The 19923-nt window shown below is 27.7% G+C and overlaps 5 protein-coding genes across 7 annotated transcripts; 3 read left to right on the top strand and 2 right to left on the bottom strand.

Moving 5' to 3' along the window:
- Window positions 1-624: 624 nt before the first annotated feature.
- On the top strand, window positions 625-6601 carry LOC100869643 (uncharacterized). Its single transcript, XM_003696591.4, has 3 exons — window positions 625-985; window positions 3215-3275; window positions 4520-6601. The coding sequence occupies exons 1-3, from the start codon at window positions 976-978 to the stop codon at window positions 4806-4808; spliced, it is 360 nt and encodes a 119-aa protein (XP_003696639.1). The 5' UTR covers window positions 625-975; the 3' UTR covers window positions 4809-6601.
- LOC100869521 (transmembrane protein 192) lies at window positions 6569-8896 on the bottom strand. Of its 2 annotated transcripts, none has more exons than XM_003696590.4 (4): window positions 8241-8896; window positions 7885-8016; window positions 7408-7804; window positions 6569-7332 (listed from the first exon to the last, which is right to left on the bottom strand). In XM_003696590.4, exons 1-4 carry the CDS (start codon window positions 8277-8279, stop codon window positions 7088-7090), a joined length of 813 nt encoding a protein of 270 aa, XP_003696638.2. In that variant the 5' UTR covers window positions 8280-8896; the 3' UTR covers window positions 6569-7087. The 2 variants fall into 2 exon arrangements, with proteins under 2 accessions (XP_003696638.2, XP_012345932.2); XM_012490478.3 differs by having other exon boundaries at window positions 8246-8563.
- A 194-nt stretch (window positions 8897-9090) lies between these two features.
- LOC100869399 (uncharacterized) lies at window positions 9091-12292 on the top strand. Its single transcript, XM_012490748.3, has 9 exons — window positions 9091-9488; window positions 9600-9744; window positions 9836-10045; window positions 10130-10303; window positions 10376-10480; window positions 10602-10818; window positions 10929-11157; window positions 11227-11479; window positions 11567-12292. Exons 1-9 carry the CDS (start codon window positions 9262-9264, stop codon window positions 11966-11968), a joined length of 1962 nt encoding a protein of 653 aa, XP_012346202.2. The 5' UTR covers window positions 9091-9261; the 3' UTR covers window positions 11969-12292.
- Window positions 12011-17119, top strand: LOC105736379 (uncharacterized). 2 transcript variants are annotated; one of them, XM_012490749.3, is made up of 2 exons: window positions 12011-13658; window positions 16412-17119. In XM_012490749.3, the coding sequence occupies exons 1-2, from the start codon at window positions 12584-12586 to the stop codon at window positions 16633-16635; spliced, it is 1299 nt and encodes a 432-aa protein (XP_012346203.1). In that variant the 5' UTR covers window positions 12011-12583; the 3' UTR covers window positions 16636-17119. The 2 variants fall into 2 exon arrangements, with proteins under 2 accessions (XP_012346203.1, XP_086760545.1); XM_086904419.1 differs by lacking the exon at window positions 16412-17119 and adding an exon at window positions 14213-15196 and having other exon boundaries at window positions 12136-13658.
- On the bottom strand, window positions 17006-19487 carry LOC105736378 (U3 small nucleolar RNA-associated protein 25 homolog). Its single transcript, XM_012490744.3, has one exon. The coding sequence runs from the start codon at window positions 19385-19387 to the stop codon at window positions 17117-17119; it is 2271 nt and encodes a 756-aa protein (XP_012346198.2). The 5' UTR covers window positions 19388-19487; the 3' UTR covers window positions 17006-17116.
- Between the last annotated feature and the right edge of the window lie 436 nt (window positions 19488-19923).

The raw sequence follows: 19923 nt of genomic DNA, 5'->3' as shown, positions 1-19923 counted from the left end.
AAATAAGCAGTCAATATCCGTTTCTGCGAAACATCGATCCGATCTGTGTAAATCGTCGCCTTTCTCTCGAAGACAAGTAATTTTTTTTTTTTTTTTTTCCCCAAGAGTTTTCCCCCCACCAATTTTTTCCACCGCTTTCTCCGTCTTCCGACTTCTGCCCACTTCTCGTTGCCCACCTCTGGCAATGGAATCGCGAACAATTACGGCCAATTGTTAATTGCCCCCGCGCGAATGTTCGCCTGATCTTTTATGAAATCATTTAACAACAATAAAGATCAATCGTTTAAAAATAGTTGGTGCGGAGTTAAAAACAAGGCGCGGACTGAAATAGAAATTGCGGCCAATTTTACGGAGGATTATTCATCATCGATAAGGATTATCGTCGATTTGAAAGAAAAAAAAGGAAAAAAAAAAATTGGATATTTTTAGTGACAAATATCGATATACGATATCGAGTGGTTGATATACACGCATTTTCATTTTCTAATCAATGGTATCGTTCGAGTGTATCGGATGTAGTAAGATGCACACGATCGAAACGGGGAGGGTTTATCGAATGTATGAAAGAATAAGAAAGTGGGGGTGACGGTATGAAATAAAATTTGTCGGTTGCATCCACCCTTCTCTCTTCGTTGAAGCGGTAACCTGCAGTTTGTAGGTTGTAGCGCGGCAATAGAGGCCGGAGCGGAGTCAGTCTGCGCGAATCTTTCGAGTAGTGAACATCGCGTTCTCTGTCCGCTCTGTCGGTTTCGTTCACTATTCAATTGAAACTATCTTTTTTCCACTCGTCTTTCGCTCTTCCACTCATCGTTCGCTCCCAAAGGAAGAGAATTTGTCGAACAGCCATTTAGGATCGATTTTATTTAATCAAAAAAATAATAATAATAATAATAATAATAATAATAAAGATAAAAAAGAAAAGTCGAGAAGACGAGAAGAGAAATAGATAAATTCATCAGAAATATTCCAGCACAGATGGTCAGAGGTGAGTAAAATAAAAATTTCCTTGAATTTTTTATCGTTATCGATATCTCTTGTTTCGGAAAAACGAAAAATAGAAAAAAGGGAAATAAAAATGTTACCGTTTGAAAACAGCAACAACGCGAGACTTATATACAAAGTTATATAAATATTTAAAATAAAGATTCCGGTGTGTAATTAGAGCTTTTTGACGGGCAACGTTTTGTTATGAAAATATTCAGGTTTGAAATCGACGCCAGGAATCTAGCGTGGAAACGTTACAACTGGTTCTAAACGGCATTGACGTTTATCCGGTGCAATAATACGAGAGGATACCTACATTTACCTTTCCTCTCTCTGTCGCCTCTGACTTCTCTCTACGCTCTTCTTTGTTCCTTCTTTCTTCTTTCGTTCGGCCGCAGAAGTGGTCACGGTTCGTGGATATTTTGTATACAAGTCGTATTGTCTAAGGTCGCGAAGCACTCAAGATTCTCTTCCTCGAGTCGAAGGTCGTCGGTCCACGATCTTTCGAATAAAGAAAATTCCTTTTACATTATTATAACATGTGATTTCGATGATCAGATCTTTTCACACGTACATCTAATTTCTAAGATTAGAGCAGACATTCTTCTTTGTTATCACCTTCGTAATATATATTATAACGTAACATTGTAACACATTGGTTAAAAATAGAGTTTTATAATCGATTTCGTTAAAATCCCGATATTTGAAGATATTTAGTCCACGTAGCGCTTAATTAATCATTTCATCAACGAAACGGATGTAAGCTCTACTCTATGGGGCCAAGGTTCTGGTCTCGGTCGGAATCGAGTTCGTCGATTCTATTTTAGAAAGATCGGGATACCATCTTCTTCATACACGCATATATCGCTCCGATCATCACCGACGATTTCGCATTTATAGCCATCGATAATCGCGTAATCCATCAATCGAGAATGAGGTATCGGAAATAACGCGCGTAATTTTTCGATATACATAACGTGTTCTTCGACCTTGTCGAACTTTTAACCGGTGCTATTAGGAGCAAGGGTGGAATATTGAGGAAAGTATTAATTAAAATTCGCGTGGTTCGTGACGTAGGATATGACGTGTGCAACGTGCACGTGTAAATGGACTCGATTTGGTCCGCTTCCATCGAATAAATTTGCATACGTCGTTCGTGTAAAACGGTCGGCCTGTTGTCACGAATAATATTTTTACCGAACCGATCGATTCTTTTTTTCTTTCTTTTTTTTTTTTTTTTTTACTCGAAATTTTTTTGAGAAATAAAAAAATATTCTATTTATGATTTGTGTTTCATTTGCTCGTTTCACGTTTGATGAGCCAATACAATGCGGTGCGGGGTCAGGTCATCAATCGATCTTTCATTAAATAAAACAAAACGATTTTCAATTTACGTAAGAAAATCACTGAAAAGTCGCAATCGTATAATATATTAAATCTTATGAATGACAAACGGAGATAATATCGCGTCAACATTAACGTCACGATGATATCATTCTTCTCAGTTGCTTTCTTTTTTTTGAAAAAAAAAACTGATTTGGATTTTAATGTATAAAATCTTTTACCGTGTATTCGAAAAGAAACGTCTCGAAACGTTGAATTAAACAACTGCTAAAGTAGAAAAATTACTTTCCATCACCAATTCGCGAAGAAAATGCAAGATAAGATGTTTTATTACGTTATATATCGAGCATGAGCATCGGTAGTTTCCGATATGCGCGCTCGTTGTCTTGAAATAAACGAGGGCTTCGTTTACGCATCGTGTCCTTGCCGGAGACGCGTGTCAACGATATATAAGACGAAATGCGTTTCCTGGGAGGACTCAGTGTAATAATCTTGACTCGATTCCCAAAAATGTTCGCGAATCGTTCAACTCGTTTTAATTGATTGGTTGTCTCGAGGCGGAGGAGAATTTTATCACTTGGCAGGGAGAACAAAGCCGTGGTTTCATCACGTTGAAATTAAATAGCGTGTAATAATATTCTACGATACGTCATAGAGATTCGCCGTCGCAATCATCACGATAAAGATTTGATTGACGATAAATTAAACGCTTTACTATTCGATGACAAAAACGTATTTAAATTATCGTTTAACGATTATGTTATAAATGTTTATAGCAGTTATAAACGCGTCTTATCCATGCACGATGCTTGATCTGAGTTAATGGATCTGATAAAAAAGATTTTTTTTTTTTTATTAGAATTGTTGAGTTCACTCTTTGTTTCAGGATCGTTGCCTGATATCGCAGTGACGATGGCATCGGGAAGAGAAATTTACGGTGCATTCAGGTAAAAAATCGTAAATTTTTTTTTTTAAAAAATGCGACGCAAGAATTGATATGATTTTAAAAATTTAAGAATTAAAACGATTTAATAATTTAGATTTTATCAAATGATTTTAATGCTGGATAAAAAGATGCCAAAGATACTTATAGATAATAATTGTTCACGTAATACATGTGTGAAAACGGCAAAGTCAATATATAATAGCCGATCAGATCGTACCTAGGAATAGATTTGGTTATCCTGACCAAATCGTGCATACATTTTCAAACGCGCAAACGAAAGTCTGTTATTTCTAGAATTTTCGTGGGTGTATTTCCAATAACTATCTATCTATAATCGGTTTAATAGAAAAATCATTACCCGAAAAGTAATCGATGTCATCGAATAGTATGATGATCATTCTTAATTTCAGTTTCGTAAATTAATATTGAAGATGTATTTTTATCGAGAAAACGATTTTATTTTTATCAAAACTATAAGGAAGCATAATCCAATCATCCATTATAGATCATGACGCAAATTAAAAGAATTTCTAATTTTTTCCTCATATAATAAAACATTTTTCCATCGTGATTAAATTAAGATATTTATTTCTGTAAAATAAAAAATTCTGCTTATACTTATTGTGTCCTTATTCGTAAAGTTATTCAAATAATTATATTATTATTATACGCGATGTTTTACGTAAAATCAATTCGTTATAGCCTAGACTAGGTACTTCAGTACCAATGACGTAACATTGACGCAAGCGACAATTGTTGCCACTAGAATGCTGCAGGGCAGAACGTCGATAGTTTAGACCAACTACGAAAATCACGTCCCTCTTAGCGACGAGACCTGCTAGCTTCTCGAAACCCAAATTCGAAACGTAGACTCGAGTGCCGTTACTATAATATACGTACCACTAATAAACTATTAGTAAACAAACATTTGTACAACGATATTTAATATTTAAATTCGATTTTAAATTTATTGTATATAGCCTTCTTCGATCGAAATTAATATCAGTAGATGGGTTTAACCAGATCTCGAAAAAAAAATGATATCGAAAATCGATTGAAAAAAATAAGATAAAATATAATTGTTGGATTATTAAGCATAAAATATATAGATACATATAACTCAATTTATCCTCATCCATTTTTCGACATAAAAAAAAAAAATCAGAGTTAGATTCGCAACAACATAACAATTAAAAAAAAAAAATGCATTCAAATTTTAACATTTTTTTCTTTTTTAATTTACAGCTTGATCGTAGACGATGTCGATTCCCACTCGATATCAAGCGAGAACTCGGATTTGGATGGCTTATCGAATGAAACCAGTTCCCAGAACTCGTCCTCCCAAACGCCATTGGACAGTCCAGGCGGACCTAGAGAAAAAATCAAGCAGATGCAAGTGGAAGCCGAAACTAGAAGAGGGGAATTTGCGAGGTTACTCGAGGAACACGCTCAGGTAGTAAGAAAATTAAAAATGATGGAGGCCGAGGAGCAACTCTCGGCAAGTGGAAACGTTGTTGGAGCCACGCACGCGTGATTTCATCATTAACAATCATCGTAAAACAGTTGTGAGGATTGGGACCACCGCGCCTTCGCGTCGATTCTTCAAGTGCGAATTGGAAATTTAACGGAAAGTGTTGTGCGGATTATAATAAATAGTTTTGTGCGTTTATTAATAATAAATAACGATGATTCAAAATAGAACAATGAGAAATGTAAGAGAAAACTATTTTTTAAACAAGCGTATATTTCTATAGTCTGAAAATTATTATCTGTATAATTTCTATAAGATAAAATTTGTTGAGATTACTTTTTAAACAACGATACATTACCGAAATGGATAGGAAAACGTGTGCAAATTGAAAACAAAATCCTTGATCACTGCTTATTTGTAGGAAATATTATTAAAAATCTTACCATCATAAAAATCGCGTCACAATTGATACATGTCCTTAAATGTCAAATGAACTTTTTGCGCCTCTCGTAATTTTATATAAAACGCCATAGCGTTTGTACGTTCGTTTCTATTTCTTAAAACGTAAATCTAATATTCGTAAATAGTGTGGATATGTAAAAATAGAAATGATCAAGTGAAATTTGACAAAATTTGTTGCTCATTGCTCTAAAACAATTTGGCAAAAAAATGTTCAAAATTGACTAATACGAGAACATATTCTCGATTTGCGTTTATCATGAAGTCTGAAAAACTTCTTCTTTAAGACAATAATAAAAAAAAAAAATACTCGGTATACATTCTTTACAATCTTGAAATAATCAGGATTAATGTATCCGATATACATACGCAGCAAAAATGGCTGGCCTAACGTGTAGTACAAACTTTCAAAAAAAACAAAGAACAAAGTATAGTAACTAACTAAAATGACAAGAAGTTTCAGTTTTAGTATTGTTTTCATAAACCATCATTTTGTAGTACATTTTCATTTCCAAAGGAAAATGTCGAAATTGTAATTATGTAGTAAATAAGTAGTAAATAAGTACAAGCTTCTACATTTTATAGCATTGTATATTTAAGTGTTCCATATATATAAGTGAATAATTTTATATACCATGGAAGCATATATAGATTCATATGTTAGCATAGGAGTCTAAGCCTGCCGTAATACACGTCAACTTTTTGTAAATAGAATTCTCTTTTAATATAATGCATCGTTTAAGATGTTCATCCACAAGAAGCCTTATAATATACGTAGTTACACATTAAAAAAAAGAAATCATTATTGAGAACCTTATTTTGCGATTGTTATAACATATATTATATAAGGTTCGCATTAAATACGGACCAAATAACCACGAGTATAATCTTTTTTGTCTCTACGTGCACATTGCGTCAGGTTTTTATCGATATAAATTAGGTATTATTAGACATTTATAGAAATATGCATATATGTATTATAAAAAAAATATATATATATATATATAGATACATTTAGTTTATTGTTAAAATAATTTTTCAACATAATACATCAAACATATAAGAGAATTTATCTTTTTTTTTTTTTAATGATATTTTAAACATACTTTAAACTAAAAAAATTAGTTTTGGTATTAAAAGTATATTCATTTAATTTAATGATAAAGGAGCTTATTTTGAAAAATGCAAAATACATTATTGTGTTTTGTTACCATGTTAGTCAACATAGTATGTAATAAAAAATGAATATTATGTAGTGAAGATATTGCTAGTCTAAATACAATAACTTCATATAATTCAAATAAATAATGTATTATAAATAATGTAAAGTGTATTTAGATGTAACTAAAATTATAAGTGCTGTATATTGAAAAAAATATATACTTTATTCAATTGGATATATACATTTCTTATCACAGAAATTATTTTTGATTTTTTATAATCACGTATTTTTTATGACATGATACCTTTTTTAACTTAATAATGCCACTTAAATATACGATTATTTTAAATTAATATAATTAAATAATAAAAATAATGTCAAATATTTAACATTTGTCCAATAATTAATGTATGAAAAGGATTCAAACATCGTGGTAATACGAATATCAGAAAAAAAACGAACATATGATTCCAATCTTAATTGTGCAAGCCTTACACTCGAAATAACATATTATTAAAAGTTAGTGCATTCAGAAATAAAAAAGGGGGAAAAAATATAATGGAAAACATTATGAAACGGTACAAATGAACGAAATTATAAAAAAAAAATATTTGTCTTATACTCTTAATATTATAATTAAATATATAAATATAATATATAAAATAACATATATATGATAAAACGTCACTTATACATATAAGGCTTGTACTTTGTCAGAATCTCATGCTTCAGGTAATCTACGTTGGGCTGCCAACAGCATCATTCTATGACTTAACTTAACATTATGATCTCTTAAATATCTTATTAAATCCGCTTGTTTTTCAAGCAATTCTTCTAAATTAGATTCTCTATGATGATAACCTACTTCATTACTACCTGCATATGTATCTTGAGTAAAAGAAGATAACCATTCTTCTCTAGCAACATCAGCTGGTGGACGTAATCGATTAAATCTTAAAACTTGTTCTGTAAAATAAAAAATGTTTACACCTCTATATTTATATAGAAATAAATATTTTTAATATCTTTTTTTATACTTACTAATATAATTTATATAAACTGGTACAATAATTATAAGTTCCAATGTAGTCAAGAACACTATATAATTTAGAGGTGTGAACCATTCTGATGCACGACAATATTGTTCATAATTAACTTTATGTGTGTGATGCAAAAACACAGCTAATAATAAATAACATGTTATCCATAACGATGCTATGAAAAGAGGTGTTCTTATTTGTTGATATGTTGATTGATAAAAATCAAGATATCCATAAATACGAAGCTTATGATGTTTTCTTTTTACTAAATGATCTGTTAACATTATTAACAACCAATATGCACAGTGAAGATACAAGTATATAAAATATGTATCACATTTATTATTTTCTTCAGGCCATAGAGCTATAAATATAATTCCTGTAATTTCTAAAGATACCTAAAATTTCAAATGTACGTATAATATTTATTATTGGTATTATTATTATTATTTATTTTATCAGAGAAATTAATACTTACACCAAATATAAGAGGGATAAATGTAATTAGAACAGTATCTAATTTATGAAAATGTTCTTCTTGAGAAGTTAATACAGGTTGAAGATATTCTTCGTCATCCATGTTATGAGATGAGTCAAAATATACAGCTCCCTACAATATAATTTTATATTCATTTGCAATCATATAATACACTATATAATAAAAATTCATAATACAATCATGATGTTATGATGTTATAACAGTATAAATTATATATTTTAAACTGAATTGCAAATTCATAAGAAAAGGTTATGTTTATGTTACATTGAAACTAATGAAAATAGAATACGATGAAATAACAATTTCATTGATAATATCATTTTTGTTATACTCACACTACCTGATGTATTTAAATTTCTAATAAGACTGACCATTCCACCATAGAAAGATAAAATAAAACAAGAAAATTACACTTTTCACTACACTATCAGAATTAAACTAACATTTTTCTTTATGTTAATATATATATGTATATATACATATGTATATATATATCATGTATTAGTAATAAATAGCAAGAACAAATATAATCAGAATTTTATCAGAATTTAATCTATATAATAACATACGATCATCATTTGGAGTCCACGTATCGTTTAATTTATATATAACGGAACATAGCTGCAATACAACGTAAGCGTAAGATCAAAATGTCTTCTAAAGATAGAAATTATATGAACATTGTCCATAAAATTTGATTTAAATTTCATATAAATTAAAAAAAATTATAATTTATATTACGCAATGTATTATTAACCTTGTTTTTAAATTATGTTTATTAATGTGCGTTTAATTAATGAAAATTTACTTTATTTTTATATACAAGAATAAAAATAGTTTTACATATACAGTGTTTGATAAAAAAAAATTTTAATAAAAATTTAGTAAAAATAAGACGTAATAGAAAATGTAATAGTCGCTAATAATTCAGAAATACCAAATTTCTGTATGGATGCTGACATTAATCAGAGGATGCTGAACAAATATACACAGGAAGCGTCGAACTTTATTTTAAAAACACAAAATAAATCTTTAAATATAGTATCATTTCAATAAATGCAGTATCATTTCATATATAATCACGTCTTCGAATATAGAATATTGATATCATTTTAAAAAGATCTTTATAATTCAAATAAAAATTCAAATATATAATTTTATTGATGATCAATAGAAATAAATCTTAGATCGATGTTCGCAAGTTTCACTTGCAATGTAAAAAAAAAAGAAAAAAGAAAAAAACAAAACACAATATACGATGGAGAACACAACCTAAATGAACGGTTATATTAATTTTGATCATAGTTAAAATTTGTCAAAATTTATTGTGAATTTATTTCTATAAAATTAACAAGTATGTTTGGACGACAAATTTTCTTAAAGCCTGTAGATAATCAACACGATGAAAGACGTAATGATTATATTCGACAATTATCTCCAAGTCAAGGACATGGAATACCATTTACTGAACTAATAAGCGTACCATATTTAAGAAATGATGGACTAATGCTCGATTTAAATTTCATCTTTATCGACGATGATCATGTTCAACCAAATAATCTAAATAATCTATATTTTCAAACGTTAGTTTTATATATATCTATATATATAAAACAAAAAATTGATTTGATCTATTAAATTAGACGAATTATTTATTCAAGAAAATGTATAATAAATTATTAATTATATTTTAGTAATCGTGGAAATATATCTAATCGATATTTATTGGAATATATAAGACAAATGAAAGAAAGATATTTATTTATGGAAAGGGAATTAACACGAGCAAGAATGTTAATCCCAGTAATATCGCGTAATACCAATGCCGTACATCAATCGGTATTTTAACTATCAATATTTTATTAGCTGTTTAATAATAAATTTTTTTTTTTTTTTTTACTTTATTTCATTTAACTTTATTTTTCCAAAGGCACAAACAGACGTAAATTGGAACGAATGTTCCCTCACAAAATATGGTCATTTTCTTGGAACTTCCTCGAAAAGTCAATACAAAAAGAATCCAGAGCAAATTAACGTTTCATCAAGAAGGAAACATTATATTATGAAAAGAAATAAAGAAAATTCAATCAGAAAAACTTTGACTGACTCAGATTGGATGAAACATAGGATTTCCTCACAGGTATTCGCCCAAAAAAGAATAACAAAACGTTAAATATTTCTTATTTAATTTTCTAATTTTCTAATATATCTCTATTTTTTTTAGAATTTACAGAATGATATTTATCCTATAAAAGAGCCTGATAGCAATACATTTCAACCAAGATCATTAGCTAGCAATTCAACCACTGTTTGTTCAATGCATAATATAGCTGTGATTCTTCCACAAGATTCAATTCAATTAAATGATCTATCAAAACACAAACAAGCTGAATCTAAAGTAATTAAAATGATATCGAAGATATTTGATAATATAAGATATATATATGTACTTTTTATAATATATTTGTAGATAAACGTTGATATTCATAAAGCTGCAGATAAATTAGATTCTGATGAATCTAAAATTATTTTTGGAAATTCGAAAAAATATTTCAATCCGTTTGAAACTCGGAAAGTAGGTTAAGATCATACGATCAAATTTTTTTATCAGTTTTTAATCATTATTAATAAAAACTTATTAATTTATTTTATTTTATAAATGATTCAAAATTATTATAATTATTAACGGCGAAAAGACGTCGATGGAAATATGCCAAAGCTTTGACAAGAAACACGAACCGGAAACGTCGAACTATACTGACTTCGATGTTAAACACGAAGATTGTACACAGACTAAACCCGCTGTAAATACATCAGAATTTCAACCAATAATGGCTTCAAAATTTAATAATGATATTTCCGATCAATCCACATCTCACTGCCAACAACAGAATATCAATTCTGAAGAAAAGTGTATGTTCAAAAAAATTGAATTTTTTATAATTACGAATATATAATATAATATGAAGAAATAATTTTGGTACTTTTTTTTTTTTTTTTTGGTATTCGTGAAATATTTCTAGGTAATCGTAATTATTGGAACAATTACACGAAGAAGTTACCGTATGGAAGAACACGTGCAAACGATTCGTCGAGGCAATTTACGCGAATTGTTCAAAAACAAAAGAAAGAAATGCATAAAAGAATTCCGACTCCACGTAGCAATGTTCATACCGCTTATACACCTATGACGCAACCATCTACCTGGAATTCCATGTTAGATCCCAATGGTTTTACCATTCAATTATTAAGGTATAAAAATAAATAAGAAAATAAGAAAGATAAATTTTGATCATCTTCATGTTTCTTTTCACTCGACAGACTCGCAGTGTTACTTTACGCTCCGGCATTGATGCCCGCGTTAAATTCATTGATCGCACGACAAAGTGTTCAAACAACAATTCCCCATTTTGAAGGTTCAAATGATTTGTTGACGCAAATTTTCACAATTTTGAACAATCAACAATGCGTCCCAAATTTATCATACGCACCAAATCCTAGAATGGACGAAAACTCTCGACAACCATTTCGAGAATCAAATACCCATAATTCATCGGTGCAATCAAATTCCGAGGTATAATAATTCTATATTTTATATATTAAAAAAAAAAAAATTATTTATAAATAATGTATAAAATAATTATAAAAATTTTCTTGTTAGAATCTTACGAAACAATTTCAAAATGATAGTCATAAAATAAAAACTTTCGATAATAACCAATTCGAAAAAAATTCAATCGCTGTTAACACCTCCTTAGAGATATGTAGTTGTAACAATATAAAACAATCGTCTTCGCAATCGTACAATAAAAATATTTTACACGATCAAGAAGATGAAAAATTGGTTTATACATGGACCAGCAAAAAATCGTCGAAATCATCAGAAACAGTAGTGTTAGAGAAACCAATATTGAAAAATGAACAAAATAAGGAGAAAGTATCGGAGAAGCAACAAGAAAATTCTGAATTTTTCGAAAATTGGTTAATCCAAAAAGATCCTAACGTTTGGGACGATCCAAAATCCAAGTCTTCGAATATTTGGCAACAATATGTTAATCAATAATATATTTAATTTTATGATAATATAACTGAATAAACACTTAGATCTCTAATAAATTACCACTGGAAAATATAATCACCGCTAATACGTAGTACGGCTTAAGGACGCTTGCGCGTGGTTCAAACACGTGGCAAAGGAAGGAACTTTTCTACGAACGTTTGTTCAGAATTGCAGTCTTACGAGCTTTCGCTGCCGAAGCGCATCCTACAATATATTCTCTTTCATATTCTATTTTGTAAAATAAAATTTTCTTATTTTTGTTTGTGTATAATAAAACAAAAATTTATTAGATATTAATTAAAAAATAAAAATTAATTGCAAAATCTACATTTACGTGTAATTGAAATTAAATTAATGGAAAATACAAAGTATCAACGAAAGATCGGTTTCATTGCACGAGTGAACATATTCGGTGGAATTTTTATTTTAAACTACTGTGAAATGTAAAATTCGTATTCCTTCAAGATGACGATGATAATGAGGATAAAAAAAATAAGATCTTAATAAGGATAAAAAATAGAAACGAGAATGATTAGAAAAGAAATTGGTAAACAATTAAAAGCAATTCGATCAGAAATTTAATTTTCTAAAGTTCATTATCATAAAAAGAAAGTAACAATGAGTAAAGAGGAGAGTAGTGATGGTGGTCCTCAAGAGGCTGGTGGAGGAAATAAATCTCCGGGAAAGAATGAAAATGCGGATATTTTTGAAAATCGAGGTAGCAAGAAAATAATACGTTTATTCACTGTAATGGCTTACATGTTCTCAGTAAGTTTCGTAGCCATTGCCTTAAGTGCATATTATTTAATTCTTTGGAAACCTCCAGATCCAAGGCTTCTACATAAACCGATTCAATTTTTATCCGAACCCGAAATGCAATTCTTATTAAGCGATCGAATAATTTTAGAAAACGAATCTGCAAAAGAATCTAACGACAAACATTCGCTTTCCGGTCGTACCGGCAAAAAAAATCTTTTCCATAATTACGATTACATGAAAACGCCTGATGAAAAATTGAACGAATCTTTGATCCTATTGAGAAACTCTTTAATTGAATCTTTACAAAATAGAATCAATGATTCGAATTCTTTTGCTCGAGAAAACTGGACGAGTTCTAATTTCTTTAATTACAGTTCGTTTGAAAAAGAAAATACGTCAAACTTGACGAAAAAATCAAGCGAAAAAGATGCAAGACATTCCTCTAAAATTATGAATCGTATATTTAGTAATAATGGTACATCCCAGACATTGGAATCTCCGACTATTCCTGGAGATGAAGCGAAACGCGATCATTTTACAACTGTTAGAAATTACTCCTTGTATCTTGAATCATCTCGAGATAATTTTCCATTGAACGATTTGACGAAAAAAACTGCTGAAAATCAAAAACAATACAAAAAAAATATTCCATCTAATTTTATAAGAAGAATGGAAACATTTGATAAAAAAAAAGAAAAAGACAAAATGACTCGATATTTAAGAGATAATTCATTCGATGAAGGATTTGTAACGGATAAAAAAAATCGTGATATTCAAGAAAATAAAGAAAATCTTGAATATAATGTGAAACCTGCGATCAATTTGAACAGACTGGAAAGAATCAGTACAGATTCTTCCAATTTCGAATTTGCAAATCGTCTACAATACGAGCGATCATTAATGAAATTAGCAGATTTCGCGTTAAAATTCAAAGGTAAATCAATCTTTTTATCTTTTATGTTTGATTTTTTAATTTTTTTTTTTTTATTTAACTTTAAATATATAATATTGATAATAATTTCGTAATTTATTATATTTAACTGAAAAATATCATTAATTTTATTTTGTGTGCTAACATACACTGATATCTATACGCTTACCTAAAGAAAAATATAATATTTTATTAAAAAAAAATTAAATAAAACCTTAGAAAAAAAAGTAATCGAAAAAAGTAATAATTGACTTATAATGATTATCCGTATTGCTCGCGTAATGACCAGAATAGGATCAGTTGATCTATTATGGCTTCTTTAATGCTATATCTTTTTAAAGATTATATTTTCTATGAACAAATATATTATATAAACTTTTTTCAATTTAAATAATTTTATCTATAAAATAATACACATATAAATTAAAAAAAAAAAACACAATATATTATTCTTTTTCTGTACGCTGTTATTATTATTATTATTATTATTTTTTTTTTTTAAGATATGTAAAACTTCTATTGAATAATGATCATTAATCGAAACTATGTTTGTCAAGGAATGATCGAAGAATAATGCTATTAAAATAAAGGAGTGCCTCCTCTGTAAAACGAGAACGTTGTCAAAGTCGCCTTACCTTCGAAAACGAAACGAAAATCTTGTTTAAGCTTTAACTAAAGTTTATAGGCTCTGATATTAGCAACACCTATTCTTGATATTTGTAACCTTCGAATTATATCCATGAAATATGAATATAACGTATACAGGGTATTAATATAATATTCGTGGAACATTTTTCGTGGAGATATTGATTATAAAATAAGCACAAAAATTGGTATACAAAAATGTAGATTATTAAATTATAAATTGAATTAATTGAAGTTTGCATTAGACAAAGCAAGACGAAAATAGAGTAAGCCATTCTGTCTTCGCTACACTGTTGTAGCATTTTATTCCCATTTTGCTTTATCTAATGCAAACTTAAATTGCTTGTTTAATAAATAATTTAATAAATAAATCTCAATCGATATTTTTATATATGAACTTTTATTTGTTTTACTTTAGAATGGACCCACGAATATATTAACACCCTATATATGTATCTTAAATACTTAAAAACAGTATTAAGTCCGAGGCAATATTTAAATTTAAACTTACATAAAATATTTGCAACATTTTTAGTCGTTTCTTTATCATTTTTATGAAAGCATTTTCACTTGAAACTAAAATAATTTTTATCCAACTTATATCTTATGAAATATTTTTTTTTTTTTGATTTATTATATTATGTATATATTTATTCTTGTGTTTGATATAACTTGAATAGAAAAATTTTTATCGATTTTGCCAAATTTTATGTTATTCTTTTTTAATTAAAAGGTTAATTAAAATGTATATAATCTAATAAAATAAAATTCTAATTAAGAATAATTAAAGAAAAATCAATATATAATATTATTAAATAGATATATTTATATTATGAATATAGAATAAAGATTTCAATAATTAGCTATGCTTTCGAAATAAAATAATATTACTCGTATCGGTTTTAAGGGCATTTTTCTCTCAACGAATCCCGTAAAGTTGAGCAACCCTTGAAGCTTGTAAAACGAAGCACAATGAGTCAAGGTTCTTAGACTTGCGCAGTGAAAGCTCGTTGATATCATTGGACGAACATATTTAATAGTTATATTACTAGTAAATGTTGATTTGTTAGTTAAAAAACGAAAATAGTAATAGAATAATGGAAACATAAGAAAATGGATATCGCATCCTTGAAATCTCATATTTTTTTTAATAAATAGTGAAGTTTAAATATTTTTTCGCCACTATTTCCAACATCTATTATATTCGCTTGGGAACGCCCCATTGATAAACAAAACGATTTTTATTTTGAAAAATTCGTAAATCAGTAAAAATAAATTTACGTATATATTTTTAACATATGGATTACGAAAATAATTAGTGTAAAATTATTGAAAATATTCGATCATACATACGTAACCTGTCGAATGTAAAAACATTCTTCATAAGAGTGTACAGTATAAGAAATATAGTAAAATCTAGTGCGCATTTTCGTAAATTAAAAAAAATTAAAAAAGTTATAAATTTAAAAGATTTGAAGAGAATAGTGTTTTTTTAGTTCAAAATCCCTTTTTAAATCTTTTGAAGTCTTTTTCTTCGAATCATCATGATTACAATTATTATTTTTCTATGAATATTTAATAATACTCAATAAAAATTGAAATGTTATACTGAAGTTATCAGAACTAAAATATAAATTTAATTTTAATTTAATAGTTCTGAAATTGAAAATTAAATAAAGTAAATTGAGAATGCAGTTACCGCGCAAAATGAGCGCCCAAAATGTAATGGCAAGTATTAGTCGTACATTAGGAAATCGAGATCATAAACCGACAGGTAATGAAATTCGATTTGCGGGAGATGAAAGGAAAGATAAACTTTACGAGCCAAAGCACAAACAAAAATTGGTGCGAGTATTAACAGTAGTAGCCTATGTTATATTCGTTAGCATGGCAGCAATTTTGTTATCGTTATATTATACTTTCTTGTGGGATCCTAAAGATGTTGTTAGAAAAAACATAAAATCAGAATGCTCCAATATAAAATTCTCTCTCCCTACTCCTTCTGTTATAAATGGTAAAAATAAATTTTAAAATTATTGAATTGTTGCGATCTTATTATTATTATTAAAAATTTGAACGCTCATAAAACTAATGCTTTTTTTCTTTTTCAGAAACGCAGGTAGAAAAAATGACAAAATCAATGACAATTGCGAATGAACAAATTTCTTCATCGGAAATTATGAGTACTCCTCAACAACAAAAGGATTTGTTAACTATTTTAACAGAAATTGCTGAAACGTCATCGACTAGTACTCCGTTAACAATATCTGAAGATTTACAAACTAATTTAAGTACAGAAACCAAAGAAATATCTACAAAAATATATTCTAATTAATTTGCTAGAATAATATTAAAAACTTTTAACAAAAAAAAAAAAGAAAAAAAAATAATCAAATTTTATTATCAGAATCTTAGATTTTATTATGATACAACTTTAATAATTTTGATTAAAATGATTTAAATTAGTTTTTAAATCTATATAATTTTTTAACTTTTGCAAAAATAAATTTTTAAATTGAATTATAATTATTTATTGAAATAATTTTGTTACTGCAAAATTGAATAATTGGATGATAAAATTTTAAAAAAGTGAAAAAAATCATTTTGTATTTTTTCTTTAATTTATTTTTAAATTATATACTAGTAAAAAATTAAATAAAATAGTAGAAGTTAAATAAAATATTTTTCATTATTAATAATATAAATTGCAATACTAAATTTTTATATATTTAATAACATCAAGAATGATAATATACAATTGACATTAAAATAATTACATAAAGTTGTATAAAATATTTAAAATACATTTTTATTCCTTATTCACCAGTCATAATCATATGAATAGATTTTTCTGAGCTAAGCATTTGATTGGCTCTTTGACTACCCACAATTGCAGATAATTGCATAATATCATATTTACAATATAAAACAGTAACTGTCATGTTACTTTCAGACCCTGAACGTGGATTTTGATTAGCTTCTTGCATTAAATTGCACATTTCTGTGTAAAATTGAGGAAAAATTGGTGGTGCGTAAAATATAATATGTCTTATACCTTTCACTCTTATTCTACGAAAAAAATGAAATCGTTCTGAATATAGAAGAAAATGTGCATCACTGTGAAAGAACATATCTCTTGCTCTTGCCACTTTTGCATCTTTAGAATATTCACAAATTTGTACAAAACTATATTCTTCTTTTTTAAAATAATTACGTAATTTTACAAAATCAAAGTAAGATGGTATAAAAATCAGTGAATGATTCATAATTCTATCCTTATACTGAGGAAGTATTTTTGTTATAAAGAATTCCATTCTATATTCTAAGGCATGAGAATGACTTGAAGTTTCAAATTTGTGAAATACTTGTGGAATCTGCAAAGCTATTTGACAAATAGATCCAGAAGAAATAGGATTTATTACTTTTATTTTTCCTGCATAATTATAACATTTCTTATTAAATATTCCATAAATTTCAGGTATATGAATACTTGAAAATATTAATGTCTGTCTGTAGTATTTAGTCCATCCATTTATACACCAACTTCTTACTCTAGAAAAATCTGTTCCATGAGAATCCTTAGGTTGTAAATGTAAATGATTTAATACATGTATCATGTGATCCCAATTTTGCATTAAAAATAATTCTGCTTGATCAAGAATTAATAATTCTATTGATGCCAAGAAATCATAGTCTCTATCTTCTTCACCTTCTGCACCTATTAATATTCTTAAACCTAATAAAGATGAAATTATTATGTCAGAAGAATAAAATTCTGAATATAATTTTAAAGTTTTTTTTGTAATAGCAATTCCTATTTTGAAGGTATCATCTGTATTTCCTTGAAATGTCAATTCATAATCTTCAGGTTTTGGATTTCTTTTTGGCATTATTAATTTATCACCACTAAAATCTTCCATAAACCTCTTTTTATTCATTACAGAACCACCTTCATCTTGTCCAATTAAAATAGATATTAATAATTCAACAATTTTTAAACATGAATGTCTAAAAGGAACTATTATTAAAACTTTTGGTCTCACCAAACCTTGATCTCTATATTCATCTGGAATTTCTGCTATATTTGTAGATTTTGATTTTATTTTTGTATTATGATGCAATACTTTTGTACGTGTTTTTAACACATGATTGATTGTATGCAAACAATACACAAATCTTATTTGATCAGCATTAGAAAATGTTCTTTCAGGATAATATAAATCTTGATAATTATTTATTATTGAAAATAGTTCCTTTTGCAAAGGAGTCATAGCAGATGAATTTATATTTATATTAGCTTTTATATTTGAATAATTTGCTTTTGTTATATTACCATGAATTTGAGATTTTATATATAATTTATCCCATTCTATATGATCAATTAATTGAGGGATAGTACCGCACTTAGCAAATTGTTTATGTTCTAAAACAGAAATATTAGATTTTTTTGTGTCTTTTGAATCTTCAAAAGATTTTGATATTTCACATATAAGATTGCCTAAAATAGGCCAAGTTATCTTTTGTGTTTCCATAATTTGTGGAACACTAGAAACTGCTTCATAAAGTTTATCACTTAAATCATCATGAAGATGAATTGAAAATGGATCTTTTAAATAACCAGCATCTTCTTGAGCTGTTTCTGGATCTTCTTCATCGACCTCTTTTATTTTAATGTCTTCATTATCGCTTAAATCTACTTTTTCATCTATATTGTCGAATTGCATTGTTAAATTATTGGTTCCTTTATCATTCTTATCAATGTCATCCTTATCACTATATATATCACTTTCTGAATTAGAATCAATAGCAGTCACTTGTAAATTAGTAGTATTTGAAAATGAAGACAATAAATTTTGTAACGGATTTTCTTGTTCATCACTAGAGCTATTATTTTCTATTTCCGATTGTTGTTGCAGTTTTTCTTCTTCTAACATTTGTCTACGTTTTTCAATTTCCCTATTTTTAATATCGCGATCTTTCACATATGTTGCATCTTTTAAGTTAAATTTATTTTTTTTTGGTTTCGGTCGATCATTATAACGATGAAATTTTCTTTTTCCACGAAATGACTTTTTACCATGTGCCATTCTTATTTTTTTTAAGTAATAAAGGATAAAATTCACTCACGTGTGCTTTTTAAATGCATGAATATTTTTGTTTAATGTGCGAATATATATATATATATATATATATATATATATTACATAATTATATATAAATTATACATATTTAAATTAAATTAATATATTTTAAATATATATACTTAATTTATAACAAAATAATTTAATCTCACAAACTTTGAGTGTTACAATACATTCCTGAAGTTTTTCACTTTCATTTAGAAACATTATGACCGCTGAATTCAAATTACACACTAACATACTGATTATTATTTATTCAATGATTCTTTAAAAAATCATAAGAAAAAGTTATTATAATATATATATAATAAAAAATATTATAATAAATATTATAATAAATATTAGATTATAACAGATATTATAGATATTATAATATATAAATACTAGATATTATAGGTTATAATAAATACTAGATATAGGTTATAGTAAATTATAAAATAAAGATATATAATAATTTTAATTATATATAAATTATACATATT

The sequence above is a fragment of the Apis florea genome, unplaced genomic scaffold (genome assembly GCF_048593485.1).
Source record: "Apis florea isolate Af1SG1 unplaced genomic scaffold, ASM4859348v1 contig_2350_pilon, whole genome shotgun sequence".
In the NCBI taxonomy this organism is placed as follows: domain Eukaryota; kingdom Metazoa; phylum Arthropoda; class Insecta; order Hymenoptera; family Apidae; genus Apis; species Apis florea.
This window is presented reverse-complemented; position numbering and strand designations above follow the sequence as displayed.